Source organism: Polypterus senegalus, chromosome 2, assembly GCF_016835505.1.
Source record: "Polypterus senegalus isolate Bchr_013 chromosome 2, ASM1683550v1, whole genome shotgun sequence".
Lineage (NCBI taxonomy): Eukaryota > Metazoa > Chordata > Cladistia > Polypteriformes > Polypteridae > Polypterus > Polypterus senegalus.
The window spans coordinates 220,101,583-220,121,111 of NC_053155.1; the positions used below are offsets into that span (position 1 = coordinate 220,101,583).

The 19,529-nt window shown below is 37.4% G+C and overlaps 1 protein-coding gene across 2 annotated transcripts in view; it reads left to right on the top strand.

Moving 5' to 3' along the window:
- The first annotated feature begins 500 nt into the window (after window positions 1–500).
- The window catches only part of pcdh17 (protocadherin 17), a 124,963-nt gene continuing 105,934 nt past the window's right edge, over window positions 501–19,529 (top strand). For both annotated transcript variants that reach the window (XM_039745311.1, XM_039745312.1), the window contains exons 1-2: window positions 501–1,072; window positions 2,083–4,928. In XM_039745311.1, coding sequence (XP_039601245.1) covers window positions 2,445–4,928 — 2,484 coding nt within the window. In that variant the 5' untranslated portion in view covers window positions 501–1,072; window positions 2,083–2,444. The remainder of the gene's footprint in view (window positions 1,073–2,082; window positions 4,929–19,529) is intronic.

The window sequence follows — 19,529 nt, forward strand, 5'->3', positions numbered from 1 at the left end:
TGTTATTTTCTTGCCTCGTGTGATAAAGTGCATCTCAGTCATTTTGGCAAACTGCTGAACGGTGGATGTTCAAGTTCCTAACTTTTACATCCTGGCTAATTTTAAAACGTACATAAATTTAAAATTGAGGTGGGGATCCAACTTATCAAAAAAAAAGCTAAAGTGACGAAACAACTAGAGTTGGTTTACATTTGAAAGAAAACAAACAAACAAACAAAACATGATTTATGCATTTGGAAGAACAAATTCCGTAAAATCCTACTCCAATTACTCTGTCAAAACTAACAGTTCTAATCACACACTCCCTGAACTGATTTGTTAATCCCACCCTCGACGCCAAACGCGGATCAGTGATTGGGGAAGAGGCCGAAGGGGCTGGGTCTGTCTCTTCATTGCTCATTGGTTGGCAGGAGATCAGTAACAATGTTTAACGCACTATGAGGTGAACAGAGTTAGTCAGCGAGAGGCACTGGAAGAGAGAGAGAGAGGGAGAGAGAGAGAGAGAGAGAGAGAGAGAGGGAGGGTGAGAGAGCAAGAGAGAGAGAGAGATGTAGGTGCACAGTGTAAAATAATAATCCTCGCATCTTCAACTGTTGATGTGACACGGAACAGCCACACATCATTTCCATTCAGGAAATTTGAGATTTTAAAGCAAACCTCGCCTTTGACTTTCTCTGCAATTTCGTTACATTTCGGGACTAATTAGAAACTGGCAAGGGCAACGCAAAAAGAGGTACATTTTTACTCTGCATCAATGCAGTATGCGGGACACTGACGACTGATCACAATGTTAATATCCCTTCTGGATCTATATTTTCTTACTGGATCTTCACCCTTTGCTAAGCATTCTTCAGGGTGGAATTTAGTGACTTGCTGAAAAAAAGGAGGCGTGAGTGGAAGCAATCCGCTGCATTACAATCAGAGAGCAATTGTGAATCCTCGCTCATTGATATTGCCAGCATTACTTTCTGGACCAGTTTACTTGAATGCACGCTCACCAGTTCGCTACAAAGGGGGGTAGAGAGGAAAGAAGAGAAGAAAACTGATGCAGGCTGGGACAAACCATAACTGCGTGAGTGTCAAAAGCCAAGTATTTAACCGAACGATATGTAAAGCGGTCCATAGGATTAGATTTTTTTTTTTGTTAATAAAGTGCAGGGCAATGAAGCGGTACGCTGCGAGTTAATACGACTTAGGCTCTGATTCAGAGAGTGGATGCAACAGCTTCTCTCGTGGAAGCCCTGAGGGTCCCCAAGCCCTCTTGCAGAGAATAATTTTAAGGGGAGAAAGGGGCACTAGGGGAGCAGTTTTTTGATGGTTATTTAGGTAAACACCCGCTGACAGTGTTCCGTGCTTGAGCACTATGTAGCCTTGGTGCTTTTGTCGCTTTAAAAAATAAAGGGGAAACCGAGATGGCCACGGTGCAGATATTTGAATGTAATAAGAATTTCTGAAACTATTGCGTTGTTGGTCATTTCTATATCACGTTTCACCGTTCAACGTTTTATTTGAGTAACAGTAATATAGTATTAATACAATTTCGGCTAATAATTATCTAAATATATTTGAGATGACTTGTTTTTCGCAGTCGTAGTATTAGCGCAAAAAAAAACGTTGGATAAAAAAAAAACTGACTACATTTGTAATATATTGTGTAGCGGAAGGTTTGCAACCTGCTGCTTTTTTAGACTTGTGGAATAACATACAGCGTGGGAAATATTAAAACAAATCTGCGTTTTCATAAACAAAAAAATCGGTATTTTTAATCGATTGCATCTAGCTTGCCAATTACAATACGCCTTAGCCGAATGCTTTATATGAGCCCGCTAAACGGCAGCCCAGGTTCCACTAGCAAATCGGAGCCCCCTTTATCATTTTGAACGAGTAATCCAATTAAATGTACAGTATACGGGCACGGTGCCGACGGTCCAGAGAGAACCGGCAACAGATAATACATGATTTATTTGTAGTAGTCCTTCCCAGAAAACCAATCAGGCACCTTAGGTTAGAATCGATTTTTATTGCTTCCCTACCACCGACACTTAAAATCCTTAGCGTTATTTTCCCTTTTTTGTATTTCAGAAGAGAAAAAACGCCGCGACTGTTGCATCGGAGCTCTGCGAGTGAAGACCTGCGCCCTGTTAAGCGGGGCTGCTTATGGGCGTTTAGCTGAAAAGAAGGCACTGCATTTGAATTCAGCGGCTGTGCAGCACCATCCCTTGAAAATTATTAAAGGAAAGCAGCTGTATTTAAGCACATTTATGGATTGACCATTCCTGCCGCAGCATTTGTATCCCTCTCCCATCCATATCACTGTGAACCTGATACATCTGCCTAATGACAATTAATACTACGAACGATCATTTTGTTGTGCAGATCAACAGGTTTGCAAGTATAGCCAAAATCTCGATAACAACGTAAAGCGCGCATTTGGAGAGAGGGGGATGTACCTTACTGTTTTATTTTTCCTTTTTCTGTGGGCGCAAGCCCTGACATCGAAAAACCTTAATTATTCTGTCCCAGAGGAGCAAGGGCCTAGGTTTCAGATTGGCAGCATTGCCAAAGATGCCAGGCTCGGACCTGCGGACCGAAATAAGAAATCAAACTTTCGGGTTTTGGAGAATTCCGCACCGCACCTTATCGACGTGGACCCCGAGAGCGGAATGCTGTACACCAAGCAGCGCATCGACAGGGAAACACTGTGCAGACGAAACCCCAAGTGCCAGCTCTCTTTGGAAGTGTTTGCCAACGACAAAGAGATCTACATGATCAAAGTGGACGTCCAGGATATAAACGACAATGCTCCCAGCTTCCCATCGGATCAAATTGATATTGACATTTCGGAAAACGCAGCGCCTGGGACCCGCTTTCCCCTGACAAGCGCGCACGATCCTGACTCTGGTGAAAACGGGCTAAAGACTTATCAGATCACCCGTGACGATTACAATCTTTTTTCACTGGATGTAAAATCCAGAGGAGACGGGACCAAGTTCCCCGAGTTAGTCATCCAGAGACCTTTGGATAGGGAAGAGCAGAGCCATCACACCCTTATACTGACGGCTTTGGATGGAGGAGAACATCCCAGATCAGGGACTGTACAGATCAACGTGAAAGTTATCGACTCCAATGACAATAGCCCATCGTTTGAACAGCCTTCCTACACTGTGGAAATCCCCGAAAATGCCCCCGTGGGCTCGGTTCTGATAGATTTAAACGCTACAGATCCGGATGAAGGCACCAATGGGCAGGTTGTTTATTCTTTCAGCAGCTACACGCCCGACAGGATCCGAGAGCTTTTCTTCATTGATCCTAAAACAGGTGTCATAAAGATTCAGGGGGAAATTGACTATGAGGAAAGTGGAATAATTGAGATTGATGTTCAGGCAAAGGATTTAGGACCCAATCCAATTCCTGCCCATTGTAAAGTCACAGTCAAAGTAATTGATAAAAATGACAATATGCCCTCAATTGGTTTTGTTTCAGTCCGGCAGGGGGCCATTAGTGAGGCAACCCCGCCTGGCACTGTCATTGCCCTGGTTAGGGTGGCAGACAAGGATTCAGGCAGAAATGGTCAGCTCCAATGCAGAGTGCTGGGCAATGTGCCTTTCCGACTTGAGGAGAACTATGACAATTTTTACACTGTAGTCACAGATAGGCCTTTAGACAGGGAAGTCCAGGATGAATACAATGTCACCATTGTGGCCAAAGACAATGGGGTTCCACCCCTCAATTCAACCAAATCTTTCACAGTCAAAATCTTAGATGAAAATGATAACGCGCCCCGTTTTACTAAACCGGTTTACCTTCTGCAGGTGCCAGAGAATAACATCCCCGGGGAATATTTGGGCTCGGTTCTAGCCCACGATCCAGATATGGGCTTGAATGGTACTGTGTCATATTCAGTTTTGCCATCGCATGTAGGGGATGTGTCTATTTACACATATGTGTCAGTGAACCCCACAAATGGAGCCATTTACGCATTAAGATCCTTTAACTATGAGCAAACTAAGTTTTTTGAGTTTAAAGTCCTGGCAAAGGATTCAGGGTCACCTCATTTGGAAAGTAATGCGACTGTCCGCGTCAGCGTTTTAGATGTGAATGACAATGCTCCTGTGATCGTTTTACCACTCCTGCAGAACGACACAGCTGAAATTCATGTACCTCGAAATGTCGGGGTGGGCTACATTGTGACCACAGTAAGAGCTGTGGATAATGATTATGGAGAAAGTGGGCGGCTGACTTATGAGATTTCCGATGGGAATGAGGATCACTTGTTTGAGATAGACTCAGTTACTGGGGAGATCCGGACTGTGCACCCTTTCTGGGAGGAAGTAGCACCAGTTGCTGAGCTCATAGTAAAAGTGACAGATCACGGAAAACCCACCCTTTCTGCTGTGGCTAAACTGATCATTAAAGCCTATACTGGTTCCCCACCAGAAGGGGAACCACGGATAAATGAGGAGCAGCATCACTGGGACATGTCATTGCCTTTAATCGTCACTTTGAGCATCATTTCCATCATTCTACTTGCTGCCATGATTACCATAGCTGTAAAGTGCAAGAGGGAAAACAAAGAGATCAGGACTTATAACTGCAGGATTGCAGAGTACTCACATCCCCAGTTAGGCAAAAACAAGAAGAAAAAGATCAATAAGAACGATATCATGTTGGTGCAAAGTGAAGTTGAGGAGAGAGATGCTATGAATGTCATGAATGTGGTCAGTAGCCCCTCGCTTGCCACTTCCCCTATGTATTTTGATTATCAGACCAGATTACCCCTGAGTTCACCCAGGTCAGAGGTTATGTACCTGAAACCCACCTCTAACAATCTGACTGTTCCTCAAGGACATGTTGGCTGTCACACCAGTTTTACAAGCTCTGTGACAAACACAACTGAGACTCCAGTTAATAGGATGTCAATAATTCAGGTAGGAAACAAAATTTACATCCATCTTATACCCCCTTAATTTAGTCTCCACCTGTTCTTCTTCCTTTCTCTCTTACAGCTCTTTATGTAAATGCTCTGAAAAGAAATAGCACACTTTAAAGTGAAAAAGCGTGTTTCCAGGGGTTTTATCATGTGAGCAAGACAGATTGTTAGTTCTGTTGAAACCGTGGATTGTGATTTATGTCGAAATCTAAGCTTTATACACATTCAGAACCTTATGCTGTGCTACATTTATATGGTAATTTAAGAACACACCATACTTGTTCTTATCTTTTTCCTGAGGATTTGCTGTGTTTTTGATAATATGCAAGTCAAAACACTTCTCAGAAGTCTAAAAATAAAAAAAAAGTAAAATTAACTTCTATCCATTGTTTTCTTTAAATTGTGTACCTGACTTTACTGTTAGAATCAGAATAGTTAAACTGAAAAAAATAGAGGTTAGGGGTGTCACAAGTACCTTTGTGGGGACTGCACAATTTCTTTTTTAGCATTTAGTAGATAAAAATAGCTTATTTAGTAACAAGTCATCAAAGAATCTTATGGCTAAGGAAGAGTGTCTGGTATTGAGATCTTAAAGGCTTCACTAAGGGACATCACGTAAAAACACATTCAAGCATTCCTTCTTTCCGGAAGGTGCTATTCCAGTCATATCCTGGCAAAAATAAGCCCTTTCCGAATGTGTTTATTTGCCTCACAGTGTGCACATTTCCTATGTAAACAGAGCCGCTTTCCATCTGACAGGTTTGGCGTGTGTGTGCGTGTAAGCTTGTAGCCATGTATGTGCATTTCCTTACCATAAATGTCATTTTTTTTTCAATATGCATATGCATTTTGTATTTTCACCCAAGAGGTCAAGGCACCTTGGAAAGGTGGTCTGTAAAACCTTCTAAAAACTGTTAAGGTATACTTGCTTTCTACATTCCTTGTTAATGCTGCTTTGTGAAGAGCTATTTCACTAAGCCCCTGACAACTACTGCATATCCCTTGTGCTAAGCCTGTTTTAAGCAATTTGAAATCTGTCATGTCAGACAAGGCTAAAGTCCTACTTAAAACACTGTACACTAGGTATAATAATCATATGCAACCTTATAGATTACTAGTGGTGAGCTGCTGACATGTTCTACTATAACATATGTTAGCAGATGATGTATTTTTGTTTTTTGCTCTTTTAATTTTTGCGTATGTCTAAGGGATTTTCCCCTGTAGGATGATAGTATACTGTTTAGCCTCACCAGGTTTATAAATAGACTGGAAATCCAATTCAAAAAGAATGAGGGAACAGTTGACGAAGCATGGTATCCAGGCTCTCTAATGGCTACATCTGCAGTAAAGTTTTAAGGCAACATCTACTGTATTACTAAAAACATCCTCATCCTACATTGTATAATATATTAATAGAGATAGATAGATAGATTATATAATATATTAATAAAGGTAGATAGATTGATAGATAGATAGATAGATAGATTAATAAAGGTAGGGAGATAGATAGATAACATTCATTGTGAAGAAACTCTCCATGCAAATCCAATAGGCACCTTTTTAATAGTTTAAAACTAGTATTTAACTTTCATTAGATGCATCTTAGTGCTTAAGAGAAAAAAAAGTCCAGTTTTCTCCTTCAAAATTATAACTGGTGCATTAATTTGAAATGATGAAGTCAAAAGAAATATATAGTCCCATGCTACTTGCACAAAAAGACATTCAGCAAACAGAACACTTACAGCAACAAATTGGCTTAGATGAAGCCTTTCAACTCTTGAGGAAAAAAAAAATGGGTGTGATTGAATTAATGCCGGCTTGATAAAAGATATTCATGTCACGTGTCTGTCTGGCACTCCTGACTGAGGAAGTTTTTGTTTGTGCGGCAAATAAAATGACCGACCTATGACACTCTTTCAGATTCTATCTGCACATAATGAACATGTGTATTCAGTTATTTACAAGCATCAACACGGGCAGATATCCAGGATCACATTTCTAATGACGAATTGAGAGTATGGAAGTGGGTAACTTAAATCTGACAGAGTAGCTGTTGGAAAATAGCAGAAAACACACTCAGAATTCCCTTTTATTGATCTATAGTTGCATTATCTTTCATTACTGAGGGGGTGTGAGGGGGCATGAAAAGGGAATCCACAAGGTCACTTTAAATCTTTTCCTGATACTAACAGGGAATAATCAGTGTCTTTATTTCAGTAGTAATCACTTACCCTTCTTCCATATGAGAAGGCTTTGCATTTAGAATGAAGAACAAAAAAAAACTAAAAAAAAAAAAAGTGTGAAACGTGGCTTCTTATCTGGCATAGCAAAACAAAAGCCGTAATTTGATTTGTATAGAATTATTGAATAAGAAGATGGATGGCTTGTAATGATGCTTAATTCAAGTTAAAGCGTTAAAGCTTATTACTTAGATTTCAAGAGTGGTTAAAATGAAACCAGCATGGCATTTCTCAAGCTACTGAGCATTATATATATAATCTCCGCAAGCATGTCATCCTTTATAAAGTAATTGAATGTTTACTTGTGTATTCCTGGAGCGTAAAGGGGAGGGCAATGGCAATCCACAGCACTTTTCGGTGTTGCGTGCTTCAACTTTATAATGAGCATGCTACCTAGTGTTTTGAGCTAAAGCTAAAGCAGAGACACATTGCTTACTTCAGATCAAAAGTCTGAGTAGAATCATTTCAGATTTTTTACCAACCACCCAGAGCAGTGCCAAAGATGTAAACATTGCAACTTCATCACTCAACACTATCCATCCATTTTTTTTTTTTTTTTTTGAGTCTTCTAATCGAGTACACTGTGACGGAAAGCTGAAGCATTTTTTCAAAAGTCCAGGACAGGACACCAGTCCATCGCAGGGTACAGTTAACTAACAGAATTTTAAAGATTATTGCACCTGATGAAAGCCAAAAAAATAAAAGAATCAAGTTTTAATATAAGGAAGCCTATGTCTATCTTATAAATAGAAAGATGTTTGGTAAAAGAGGCAACAGATTTAGGACTTTTTGTTATATTAGTTCCTTTGACCTTCCTTTTTTTTTTTTTAATTTCACTCATTTATTTCTATTCTGCAGCCCGCTGAGAATGTTTACGCTTAAAAGCCTCTCGAATGAAAGAGCCTAACTGAGCTTTTTCTCATCAGCATTCCTTGCAAACAGCAAGACAGTATCCAATAAATTCTCCTCTAGGTGGAGTCTAGTCTACCTTATGGCAAAATCTGCAGCAGCCTGAGTCTGCACTCTGTAGAGTGAACGACTGCAGTAATTTATGTGTTCAGTGTAGTATCCAAAAAAAAAAAAAGTTTTTCTCTTTTGTTAAAGAAAGAAAATGTTTCAGTATCTTTAAAGGTGTACTGTTTCAGGGTAGCTAAATATGCCGCCTTTTTGTTTTAGCCTAAAATGCTGCTTTCTGTCTACAAACATTCCTACAGGTTTGACCCGTTCTACTGCATTTTTTCGGGTTTCTGCCAAGATCCGCATTTTTTTTAATTATACCTGAAGCTGTCAGGCAAAAATGATTGGAAGCAGGGAGGCTTAACTGCTGTGGGACCTCTTGTGTTTAAAGGGACCCTGCTGCTGTACAATTTATCAGCGGGGCTGGGCTATAGTACACAGAGGTCAATTGACTCACCCAAGGTCAGGCAGTCAGACGGGGCCGTAATTCACTCAAGGGGCCTCAGCTCACGTCATCTTTAAAGGTCATTAACACCCAGGGAGTGAATTACTACTTTCTCTAGACTTAATGGTTTCTCACACTGGTATTATCCTCTTATGATTCATTTCAGGTTTACTGAGACAAAGGGGACCACACACATATTTTAAGGTGGTTTACTAAACAAAAATGCAGTAAGAAGGCAAATTATTAAGAGGTATTGTTGTTATTGTTATAATGGAATTTGCTGCGTGGTTTTGTCAGGCAAATGTTAAGTACCTGTGATCTGTTCCACTAAAAATTCATTGAAATCACACAAAAGGAAACAAATGCACTGATTTCATCTCTAAATAGTAAAGCCAGATGTTGTTGTATGAAAGACGGGTTAAATAATTAATATGAAGAGTCATGCTTTCCAGATGGCCCAGTAAACAAACGGGGTTTACATTTTTTTTTTCTTTTAATCTGTTATTATTCTACTGTACAGTATAAGCTGGTTGTCACTGAGTTAAATAAACCAGGACTGTTAAGAAATGTGACGTTTGGATTTGGAAATCTTAAAACAAAAAAAAAAAGAAAGTGGCAGTCTTGACTGGGCACTAACAAGAGCTGCTGCATTGGACCCCAGACTCTTGTGGGTTTGAGGGAAAACTCAGCAGGAACTGAGCTGTGTCTTCCACACTTTAATAGCCTGGCCATATTTCCTGCTAGTGCTTTCTGGAAGTAAAAAGCAATAGAAAAAAAAAAAAGCTGGCGGCTGTTTAGTAGTTAGGAGGATGTGTGCAAATCCTTTTCCCTTTGGACACTCGGTATTGGGCAGGCAAAGGTATTGGAGCATTTAAACAAGGAGAACGACTAATCAGTATTAATGAAAGAAAGTGGGAGTGTGAGGAAAATGAGCTTAATTGGTGTCATTTTACTTGCTGATTCTGTGTGTTCTGCTGTGTTTTACTGCTCTGTCTGTTCTTCACTGTATTTACAGCACCATTAGAGTGATCGCAAACACTCTGATATGTTTACGTGGTATTGCTGTCTGGTTGTTTGAGTCAAGTTTGCATACATCTAGTTAAAGTATACAAAAAAGTCAGAATTTGAATTGTTGCTTGCAAAGTAATGGGAATGAAACCATTTATTATGTATAGAATTGAAAATGCATCCCACTATGAAAGTGCTTCTTATCTTTCAAAATCAAAGGTGTGTTATTATTTTCCGTATTTATTTATTTGTCTTCACGATTTGTTGATAAAATAAAAATACTAATTTGGTAGGTTTTTGCAAATTAAAGATGTACTACCAAACACTTGGGGCAATGCACCTTATGTGGCATAGTGGCTAGTGGGAGAAAATATAATCATTGCTTATATTGATTGACCATGGTGAGTAAGTGGTAAATTTCATCATTCATTTGACCAACGGTTTTTAGTCACATTCTGATGCTAATTACACCTTTCAGATTCGTCCATCAAATGGCAAAGCTGAGTTGAAGACCCTGGGGTTTATGAACTGTAAAGAGGGAGGTTTGCACTTGTTGCTATCTGAGAGTAAGTTAGTATTAAGTCAGTATTTTGGCTAGAGCCTAGACTATTGGAAATAAAGGTGACAATAGGTTGCTAGAAAGAAGAGTTTACTCAGATCATCTGCATGTGTTTAACGTTTCTACATTGAATGATTTTGTTAGTGTTGTTGCAGCTTACTTTGACTTGATGGGATTGGGCGTTTAAGGAAATGGCAGTTGGTTGCAGCATACATCAGTTCAGTCAACATTAAATTTAAAAGAGTAACATTGCCAACAACACACTGAAATTTCTCAGGTAGTTTAATATTCTACCAATATGTAGATTTCAGTAGAGATGTGATTTAAGAGGTGTTCTTTTTATGCTTGCCCCAAATATAACAGACTCTGCTCTCATTTTAAAAGAAAATGTGTTTTACCTAAATATCATCTAATGTAGTGTCTGCACATATTAGGCTAAAAACAGTGCCTGTCAATTAATTCATTTGAATATAAGATATTGTCAAAATGACATATAAGGAGCAATGTATGTGAATGACACATGCTTTAAAATTCACAGAATGGCTAAATAAATTGCTGTTACAGAGTATAAGATAAATGTGCAGACAGCTATAGAGGGGAACTTCAAGGGCAAAGGCATAGTTCAAATCAGTTATCAAGGATTGATAATAGAGCATTACAAATCAAGTGGTGGATGTGTTTCCCTTCTAATTTCATTTTTATGATATATTTCCTTTGTGCTATATAGAATATGTTCCTGGTGTGGAAGGAATGAAAACTGCAAGGAATATGTTAAGATCACTTTTTCTTTCTTTCTTTCTTTCTTTCTTTTCTGATTAAGATAGGAATGGTGGTTTCCTTGGACACCTCCCTATGTTTTAACATTGTCTTCATCAACATTTTTCTTTTGCACCTCTGTTTAGGACTTGATTGCATTTTGCACACCTACTTGCTGATGTAGGTTCCACAATTATATTTTTCTTACATTTCCCCTTTTGGCACCTATTTGTTAAACAAAATATATATAAAAACATGTTTTTTTGCAAGTGTGTTTCCTTCAGTGAATAAAATAACAGTTTATCCAGGAATACATCAAATTTGTTTTACAAAAATGTGTTGTGCATGTCATTAGAGAAAGCATATTTTCATATTTAGCCCTTTTAAAGTCTGGCTGTTACAATCCAAAGAAAAACTACATCAATTAAATTTTCTAAGAGCTGCCTAATGATAATCCTATTTCAGGCATATTGTTTTTCATTATCTTGTATACTAATGTCTCCCATGGTAAAAGGTGGCAGCATCTTTTTTATTGTAATAAATAGCAAAACTATATTTGTTCTCATTTAGTTAAATTGCTATAATATAAATGCTGGGGCATTTTTATTGTTATTATTTCCATATAACTATAAAATGAGGTGAATCTGTGCCGAATGCTACTCTCTGTGCATAACATTTGTTTTAATGAATGCACCTCCATTATGGCTGGAAATAATTTGTTTTTCTTTGGTTGTACATTTTCAGTATTTCGTATTGATTACTGCCATAGAACAATGATTTGATGTCCAGTTGTGCCCATCTCAGTGTCTCGTATCTGGTAACAGACAGATATTTAACACCAAAGGTTCAAGGTGGTTAAACAGGATTCATTGTATAGGCTATGCATAATTGATGGTACATTATCTCAATCAGAAGAACCAATTTGTGCACATGAGGTGCAGTTATGAATGCACTCTGGTGATCGCTGTGAGAATTCTTTGTATCTGAATGGAGAATGCAATCGTTGTCTTTTACGCACCTTTTAAATATTGTGGGAATATTTTACTGATGCAGCTGGTTGTTTTAGTGTACATTTTGACATATTGTATAAATTTAGATTCAAAATGATGCCATTATCTCTTTTGGTGCATGCATTCTGTGCTTTTCTGTGATGTGAGTTGCTATTCAACATTTTTTTTTTGTCAGATCATTTTTGAAAAGAAAAAAAAGAGCATTCACTTTAGTCAAAAACAAACTCTTTGACTCGACGGCGCAATGTGCCCGAGTTAATTAATGCTCAACCAGTGAGCTCTGCAGGGGAAACTCATAAAGAAAGCTGTCTTTTTTTCTTCATGTATGGCTTGGCAACTCTGGGGCTTATGAGCATTGCATGCTGAATCGGCAGGGATAGAGCGCTGGTGGCACCTGCCTCCTCTCTTGTATAAGATTTCAGATAGCATACCCATGTCTGATTTGCAATAGCAATTTGCTTCCTGCTAGGATTTACTTGCCTCCAAAGACTTGCAGTCAGCCTCCCCCTGTGGTTTTCTATAAAGACACACCGCATGGCTGAGCCTGTGCTTACCTGTGGATTAGACAAGCAGCGCTTCCCCATCCGTATGTCAAGATACCTAAGAGTTACCTGCATAATTCACATGGGTGCTGTAATTTCTCTTTTCTGAGTCACGTCATTTAGTTTGGTCCTTAAGACCTGAAGAAGCCCTCTGTGATAGCTGCCAGGATAAATATCCTTCTTTTATTGCTTTAAGTGAATTGATTTTGAAACAAAAGATATTATAATACAAGAGGTGCTCAGATCAGCAGCAAGCTTTTCTTTAAGAGTTTCCATTTAGTGTATTTGTAAATCCTTAGGATCTGGGAAGCAGCTATGTGGAGACCCTGCGGCTATAATGCATTTTTTGAGAGCTTGCCATAGATTTTTATTAGCACTTTACAGACATGCTAAGACTTCCCCTAGTGGCATTTCCACTTTACGTGTCTTTATCCAAGACCTGTGTTATACCCTACAATATCCAAATTGTTGTGTGAGATACAATTTTTGCCTTGAAATCCCATTTTAAAAATGAAATGTTGTTCAGAGTGTGTGAACTGTGTCCTTTCTGCACTTAGGGATGTGAGACTTTCTTTCAAAATCTTTATGTCAATTTCCATACTGTTAATGTAGCTCCTTTCCTGAGGTGCATTATAGCTGAGGAGAATGGAATATACTGTAGTTTACGAAAAGCAAAATAACCTGATATGAGCATGTTTTGGTGTGATAATAGGCTTGGCACAGCTCAGGTCCTCAAAAGCAGCCTGTAATAATTTCATGCAAATGTTATGTAAAGAAATAAGAGAAAGAAAACAATGACACCTTTAACTGCATCACTGGAAGGTAAACATATGCCTTTCTTCTAAGTTTATATATACTGTATATTGGCACATGAAAATTATTTTAAAACTCCACCAGTTTTGGGTAATTTTGTTCTCATGTTTTTGACTGTATACTGTCCTCAGTATGCTCATAACCTGGGGTCACCTTTGTTTCTTACCACATTCTCAGCTTCTCATTTGCTAGGAAAATATATAGTTTGCATAATTGTTCACTGGAACATTTTGCATTTTTGTGCTTTAGCAGCGTGATAATGGAGCGTTAGTCAAGCAAGTGACAAACAATGTGATTGTTTTGATTCAAAAAGAAATGTGGGTGGGTGGAATTTGCTATGCTAAATAAATCCAGAAATGTGTTTCTGCTTGTCAGATGTAAAAGCATAGGTTGTTTAGGTGAAGTTTAGGGGACTGGGTAATTTTGGTTAATGAAGGTTTACCAATATAATGCTCCAGACTGCTAGACATCAAAACCAGGAGTGCGTTTATACTCTACTCCTGCTTAAAGTGGACACTTACGTCTTTCAATGGGAGGACTGTTTTGGAAGTATTTCAGCATTGCCTGTGCTGTGTATGTGTGGTTTGTGATCCTCTCTTTAGGGTTTTGCTCTGCCCTTCTTAGAAACAGTATTGTTGACTCTTGTGAACTCCTAAGGGTCACTTGTCAGTCATCCCTCAAGTCACATAAATGCAAAAGTGCAAGTGAAACAAGACGTTCTTCATTACAAAAGTAAGAACAGGGAACAAAGTAAAAAAAACAGTAGCCTCTCTGAACTTCTTTTGTGGAGGTCAATCCCTTCATTTTCCATGGAGTGACTGGTCCACTTGCTCATTCCTTTATACTGTAGTTAAAGACTCCTTTCTTGTACCACTCAAAGCTCTCTCTGAGCCCACTTCCCTCTCTTCCTTTCATCAGTTTCGCCCTTGCTATTGACTCACTACATGGTCATCTGGTCACTAAGGAAGAGGAAGCTTTATATTCTAAATTGGGATGACTGTAGGAAACCCCCTCTGTTGCCACTGCTGCTCTTGGGCTCCTAGAGTCTGTTATCCCTGTATGACATTCTGTGGTGGCCCCTGTTTGTTGCAATGCCACTTACTACCTATGCTACCATTACTGTTCATGAAGTTACTTATGCATCTGACTTACAAAATAGTTTGTATCTATTTTGTAAAGATGCTAAAAACGAGCCACAGGAATGGGTTATTTAGAAAGAACATGGTCAGAACAAGAGTATAATATCTTCAATTGGACTCTCTCTCTGTCACTGTCTTTTAGGTGAAGCACTTAAGGCTGCACATTATAAAGGAAATTATTTGGTGTTATTTAGCACACCGATAAGTAAACAGTTATTTTGTCTTGGTTGTTCACCTGGACAGTTCAACCACTAGTTGTACCACAGTTTGTACCTCTTTTTGTAACAGATTTTGGAGAAACATAGTTTATACTTTAATCAATAGTACAGAAGATTAGTTCTACTGTGATACATTTTATAATAATCAGATACTTTAACATCATATGCAATTTTAATGTTGCTATAGGTAGGTGGAGTATAAGGAAGGGTCCCTTGTATAGGTGCTACCCCATCAGGGCCAACCAAATCCAATAACAACATAGGTTCCACAAGCTGAATTTCAGGCATTTCCATTAGAGCTGATTTCAGATATAAGGACTAAGAAATAAGAGTGCTTTCAACAGTTAATACTTTGACTCCAGGAAACAAAGATCAAGACAAAAGAAAACCCTTGCTCTGATTTTTGAGAATCTGTATTAAATTCTGTATTTATAATCGTTGTTCCTCAGTTGACTTTATAACCAGTTCATCATTGTCTTACTGTGATTTTTGCAGGGAAAGACCTTTATTAGTAATAACGTTTTACAGACAATAGAGTAAAAAAAGCAAAAAATATTGTTTTGTACTGTACTACAGTGTGCTTTTCTTTAGGCTTACCAATTTTCTGTGGTAATGGATCCCCTTTATGTTAGAAATTATTCAACACTTTTGCAAATCATAAAGTCTGTGAGCACCTACAGTGACAGTATTATGCTTCATACACATACACATTTGCCATACAGATTGGTTGCTTTAGGTCTCTCTTGATGTCACTCCACTCTAATTATGAAATGAGGTTTCCTTTGAAGAAAGAAAACAATACTCAGTTGTGCTGTTCTGTTATCAAAGAAAGAAATCTGCTGCCTATTGTCTGGCGGATAGTTTTCATTTGTAGACTCCTTTGAATAGCTAAAAAGCCTTTGTATAAACAGGTTAAAAAGATATCTGAATGATTTTCTCTATATTTAGCTGACTTTTTTTTTAGAGAGATTGTGATATATTATTTTGGCAGAGCTGTATTTTTGACTGTTAACACATTAAGATGACAATTAGTTCAGCCTCCTTCAGTCATAGCTGTTTAGATGTCCTGTTATTTAACAGAAATGGCTCCTGGAAATGCTGGGCTGTTTTGGATCCCAGATGTCTAGTTATGGTGATCTCTCAGCTTCAGATTAAATGGATTTTGGTCAGTAGCATTTTATTTTCTTCGCTGAAACTGAACAAGTGGAGAACAATGCTTATGATGCACACATGTTTGTATCCGGTGTGCCAGACTTAGGTGGTTCCAATCATATTTTTTTTTGGCTGAACACACTGATTTTTTTTTGACTGAACACCATTTATAATGCTGATTAGAACAAATTAATTAATGATGTATTTATGAGTTCTTAAATTCTAAGTAGCCAGTGTCCACAATTGGTATCACTTTGACCGTTTCTGAAACAAACACCATCTACAAAGAATTGTACTAAACTGAATAAAGCACTTAATTTGTGTTACTTGTTATATTTACTGTATGAGTCAGTACATCTATTCATTTTCCGTGAATTTTATGTAATCTGTCAGTGTTTGTGAATACTTTATTAGCTAAAATTTTAAAAGTGAATTGTTAAGGGAAAAAAGTGAGCTGACTAAGGGAACAAGTCAGCTGAAAGAGTTTTGAAATGTTTTGTTTGCTGTAAAGTTTAAATATACAGAAAGCCTTTGTCTCCAATTCTAAATCCCCCCATTTCCCAAATAAGGTTAATTGAGCTGCCAGTGCCTGAAGCGTTACTAAATATTCAAGCAGTTGTACTTTCTTAATTTTATTCTTGGACAGTAAGGTGTTCACTATGGAAAGTTTACCCTGGCTGGTTGATATTATAACTTTAGTTGTAATGAGAACAGGTCATTCGGCCCAACGATCTTGTCCATCCTGTTCCTCTGGATTGTCCAAAATAACATAAAGTGAAGATCTTAAATTCTAATCTCCACCACACTACTTGGTAATTTATTCCTTTTGTCTATGGTTCATTGTATGGAGGAAAAAAAGCCCTTTAAAAGTTTCCAACTGTTTCAGTGTGTTCTTGGTAGCACAGTGGTTACCAGAGATCAATGTTTCATTTTTGGCCAGGTCCCTTCTGTGCAAGTTTGCATGTTCTTCCTGTGTGCATGGGTTTTCTGAGGGTACTTCAGTTTCTTTACATACATGTACCCTAAATTAGGCTGTCATTAGTATGTGCATGAATGCACCCAGTGGTGGACTATCATGTTATATGACAATATTATTCTATACACGAACTCTGATAACAAATAAGTGCTTATTTGATTGATTAAAATGTTCTGGAAACTGTTATTAACCACAATTATTTAAATAAAGAATGTTAATAAAATCAGAAAAATAAATGATATATTGAGTGGAGGGATAGCCGTACAGGGTTGCCGAAACATGTCTTGTAACAGCATACTACATAAAAACATCTGTGGAAAACAAGCACCTAAACACTTTTTTCAGAGATAAACCGCAAAATGCTTATACCTATTCATCCTTACCAATCCACAATTTGTAAAGACATTTCAGAGTGGTATTTCCCCACCTCATTGCTTATTTATTATAGACAACAGGGAAGAGTAGTGCAGGTGGTTGAAACTGGAATATGCCAGTATTTGGCTGCAAATGCCAAAGGTGTAAGTTGCTTCCATGCCAAGGACTGAAAAGAAGTTACATTTTCATTTATAAGCCAAGCATACTGTATATGTGTACGAGTATAGTATGAACAAAAAAGTAATGCAGCATAAGCCAAAGCAAACTGTTCAGATATAACTATGAAATATCATGCAATATATACAGAGATAAACTTAAACAGTATATTTAAGTGTTTATTCAACTCTACAGTGTGACACACTAACAAACTTCACTTTGAAGTGGAATTAGGTGGCTTAACTGAGACACATTTCTCTTAATATCACATATTTAGAACTAGCTTTCCCCCGTGGCTTCGCCCGTGTAGAAGTGAAACAGGACAGCGATGAGGGCCCTGCCGGACTCCCTATTTCTGAAGTCACACTACCCCCTCTCCTTAGCCCGCAGCCTCTGTCTCAGCGAGAAAATATCGCTCCTGCAAGCAGACTATGGTTCTTAGTGCGATGAGAAAAGTTGCAAAATCAAGCAGAATGTTCAAGCAAATTCTAGAAAAAAAACCCAATCTAAATTTGTTAAGTAGTTCTTTTGTGAAAAGTGGACAGACATAAAGACAGACAGATAGACGTTGGATTTTATATATATAAAGATAAGATCTGTGAAGCCTTCATATTATCAAGTCATATTACCATCATGTCAATATGCCACACTGCATTGATGCATTTTTTACAGTACCTAAATTGTTAGCTATAGGGAACCGCTCTTGAGTGATTTTGCTTACCAAAATCTAGACATCCCAGTCGGCCTCAGCATTTAAATCAAGACTTATTTTTACTACAGCATGCTCTTTTTAGGGGTGCTGCTTACAATATTAGTCTCTTCTTTTGTCTTTCAGTTAATTAAAATTATCTTGATTTGCTGTTACTTTTCAAAATTCTTTCTCTTCTTGATATCTGTTGTCTACCTCGATGGATCAATTTTCAAACAACATATATGCAAATATAGTTTTCAAAAATTTTTTAGAATAAAAAAGTATGAACTAGGACATATGACATTCGAATTTAAAAGATAAAACTTTAGTTTACAGTAGAAGGTAAAACTCTAAAAATACATCTATTACTCGTTTATTATTTTTTAACAAGATTTTATCAAAGGCTTCTTTTTGTGTTAACAACATATGCAAAGCAGTAAAGTACTTTTTCATCAGTGCAAGATGGCCACCTAAAATAACTTCAATTTGGTCAGAAGTAGCTTAAGTATCACGTGATATTGATTATTTCAGTATAAGCCTTTCATATTCATAAATAATGTTACCAGAATATCAAATACCACACTGCGTAAAGATGAATAGCCACTTTACTGATGCTTTATAAGGATAAGTAAGACTAAAAGAAGCCTTTGTTAAGGTCTTGTTACATAAGAGCAGATAAGTAATATGTGTATTTTTGCATTACGTAAACTAAAGTGTTACCAATTATTATAGTTTTTAAAGGGAATAGTAATTATGCTAATAATTAATTAAATAACTATGCTTTACATCAATAAAGCATTAATTAATAACTTAATTGATAAAGTAGTATTTTCTTAAATAAAAGAAGTTTGATAGTGTAAGTTACATTTTCTTCTAGAAACATATACAGAGAAAAGAGAATTGGTCCCAGCACCAAATATTACAAAAAAATTTATGTACAATAGATAATGGTGTTTTAAAAAGAAAATCATACTTTCAGTAATATCTACTCTACATACACTATACAGTGACCTTTTGTGCAGCTGTAGTTATCAATAAAATAATTAAGAAATGATTCCATATTCTATTATTTCAGTGTTGGGGATGCTGAAATACAATTACCTAAAAGGTACAAGTTCACAGTAACATCTGTCATATGACGGACTCACTACTTTAATTTTATCTTCAGAAATATCTATCTATCTATCTATCTATCTATCTATCTATCTATCTATCTATCTATCTATCTATCTATCTATCTATCTATCTATCTATCTATCTATCTATGTAAATTATTATGCAGTGTAGCATTCATTCACAGCTCCACTCCACCACTAAAGTGCAGTGTAGTTTTACTGCTGCTCCATTAGCTGAGTCCATAGATGTTTAATGTGATAGATATATGACTATACTGTAACTTTAAATGTAATGTTTTTTAAATGTGAACCTAATTTCTTGTTTTAAATGCTTTTATTTAAACTGTGATGTGATATTTAAGCAGATAATTTATTTTTACTGAGTAAGTACATGTTTCTTTTACTTGTATGTGTTTTCTTAGAAAAGGATACAATGTTGAGAACAGA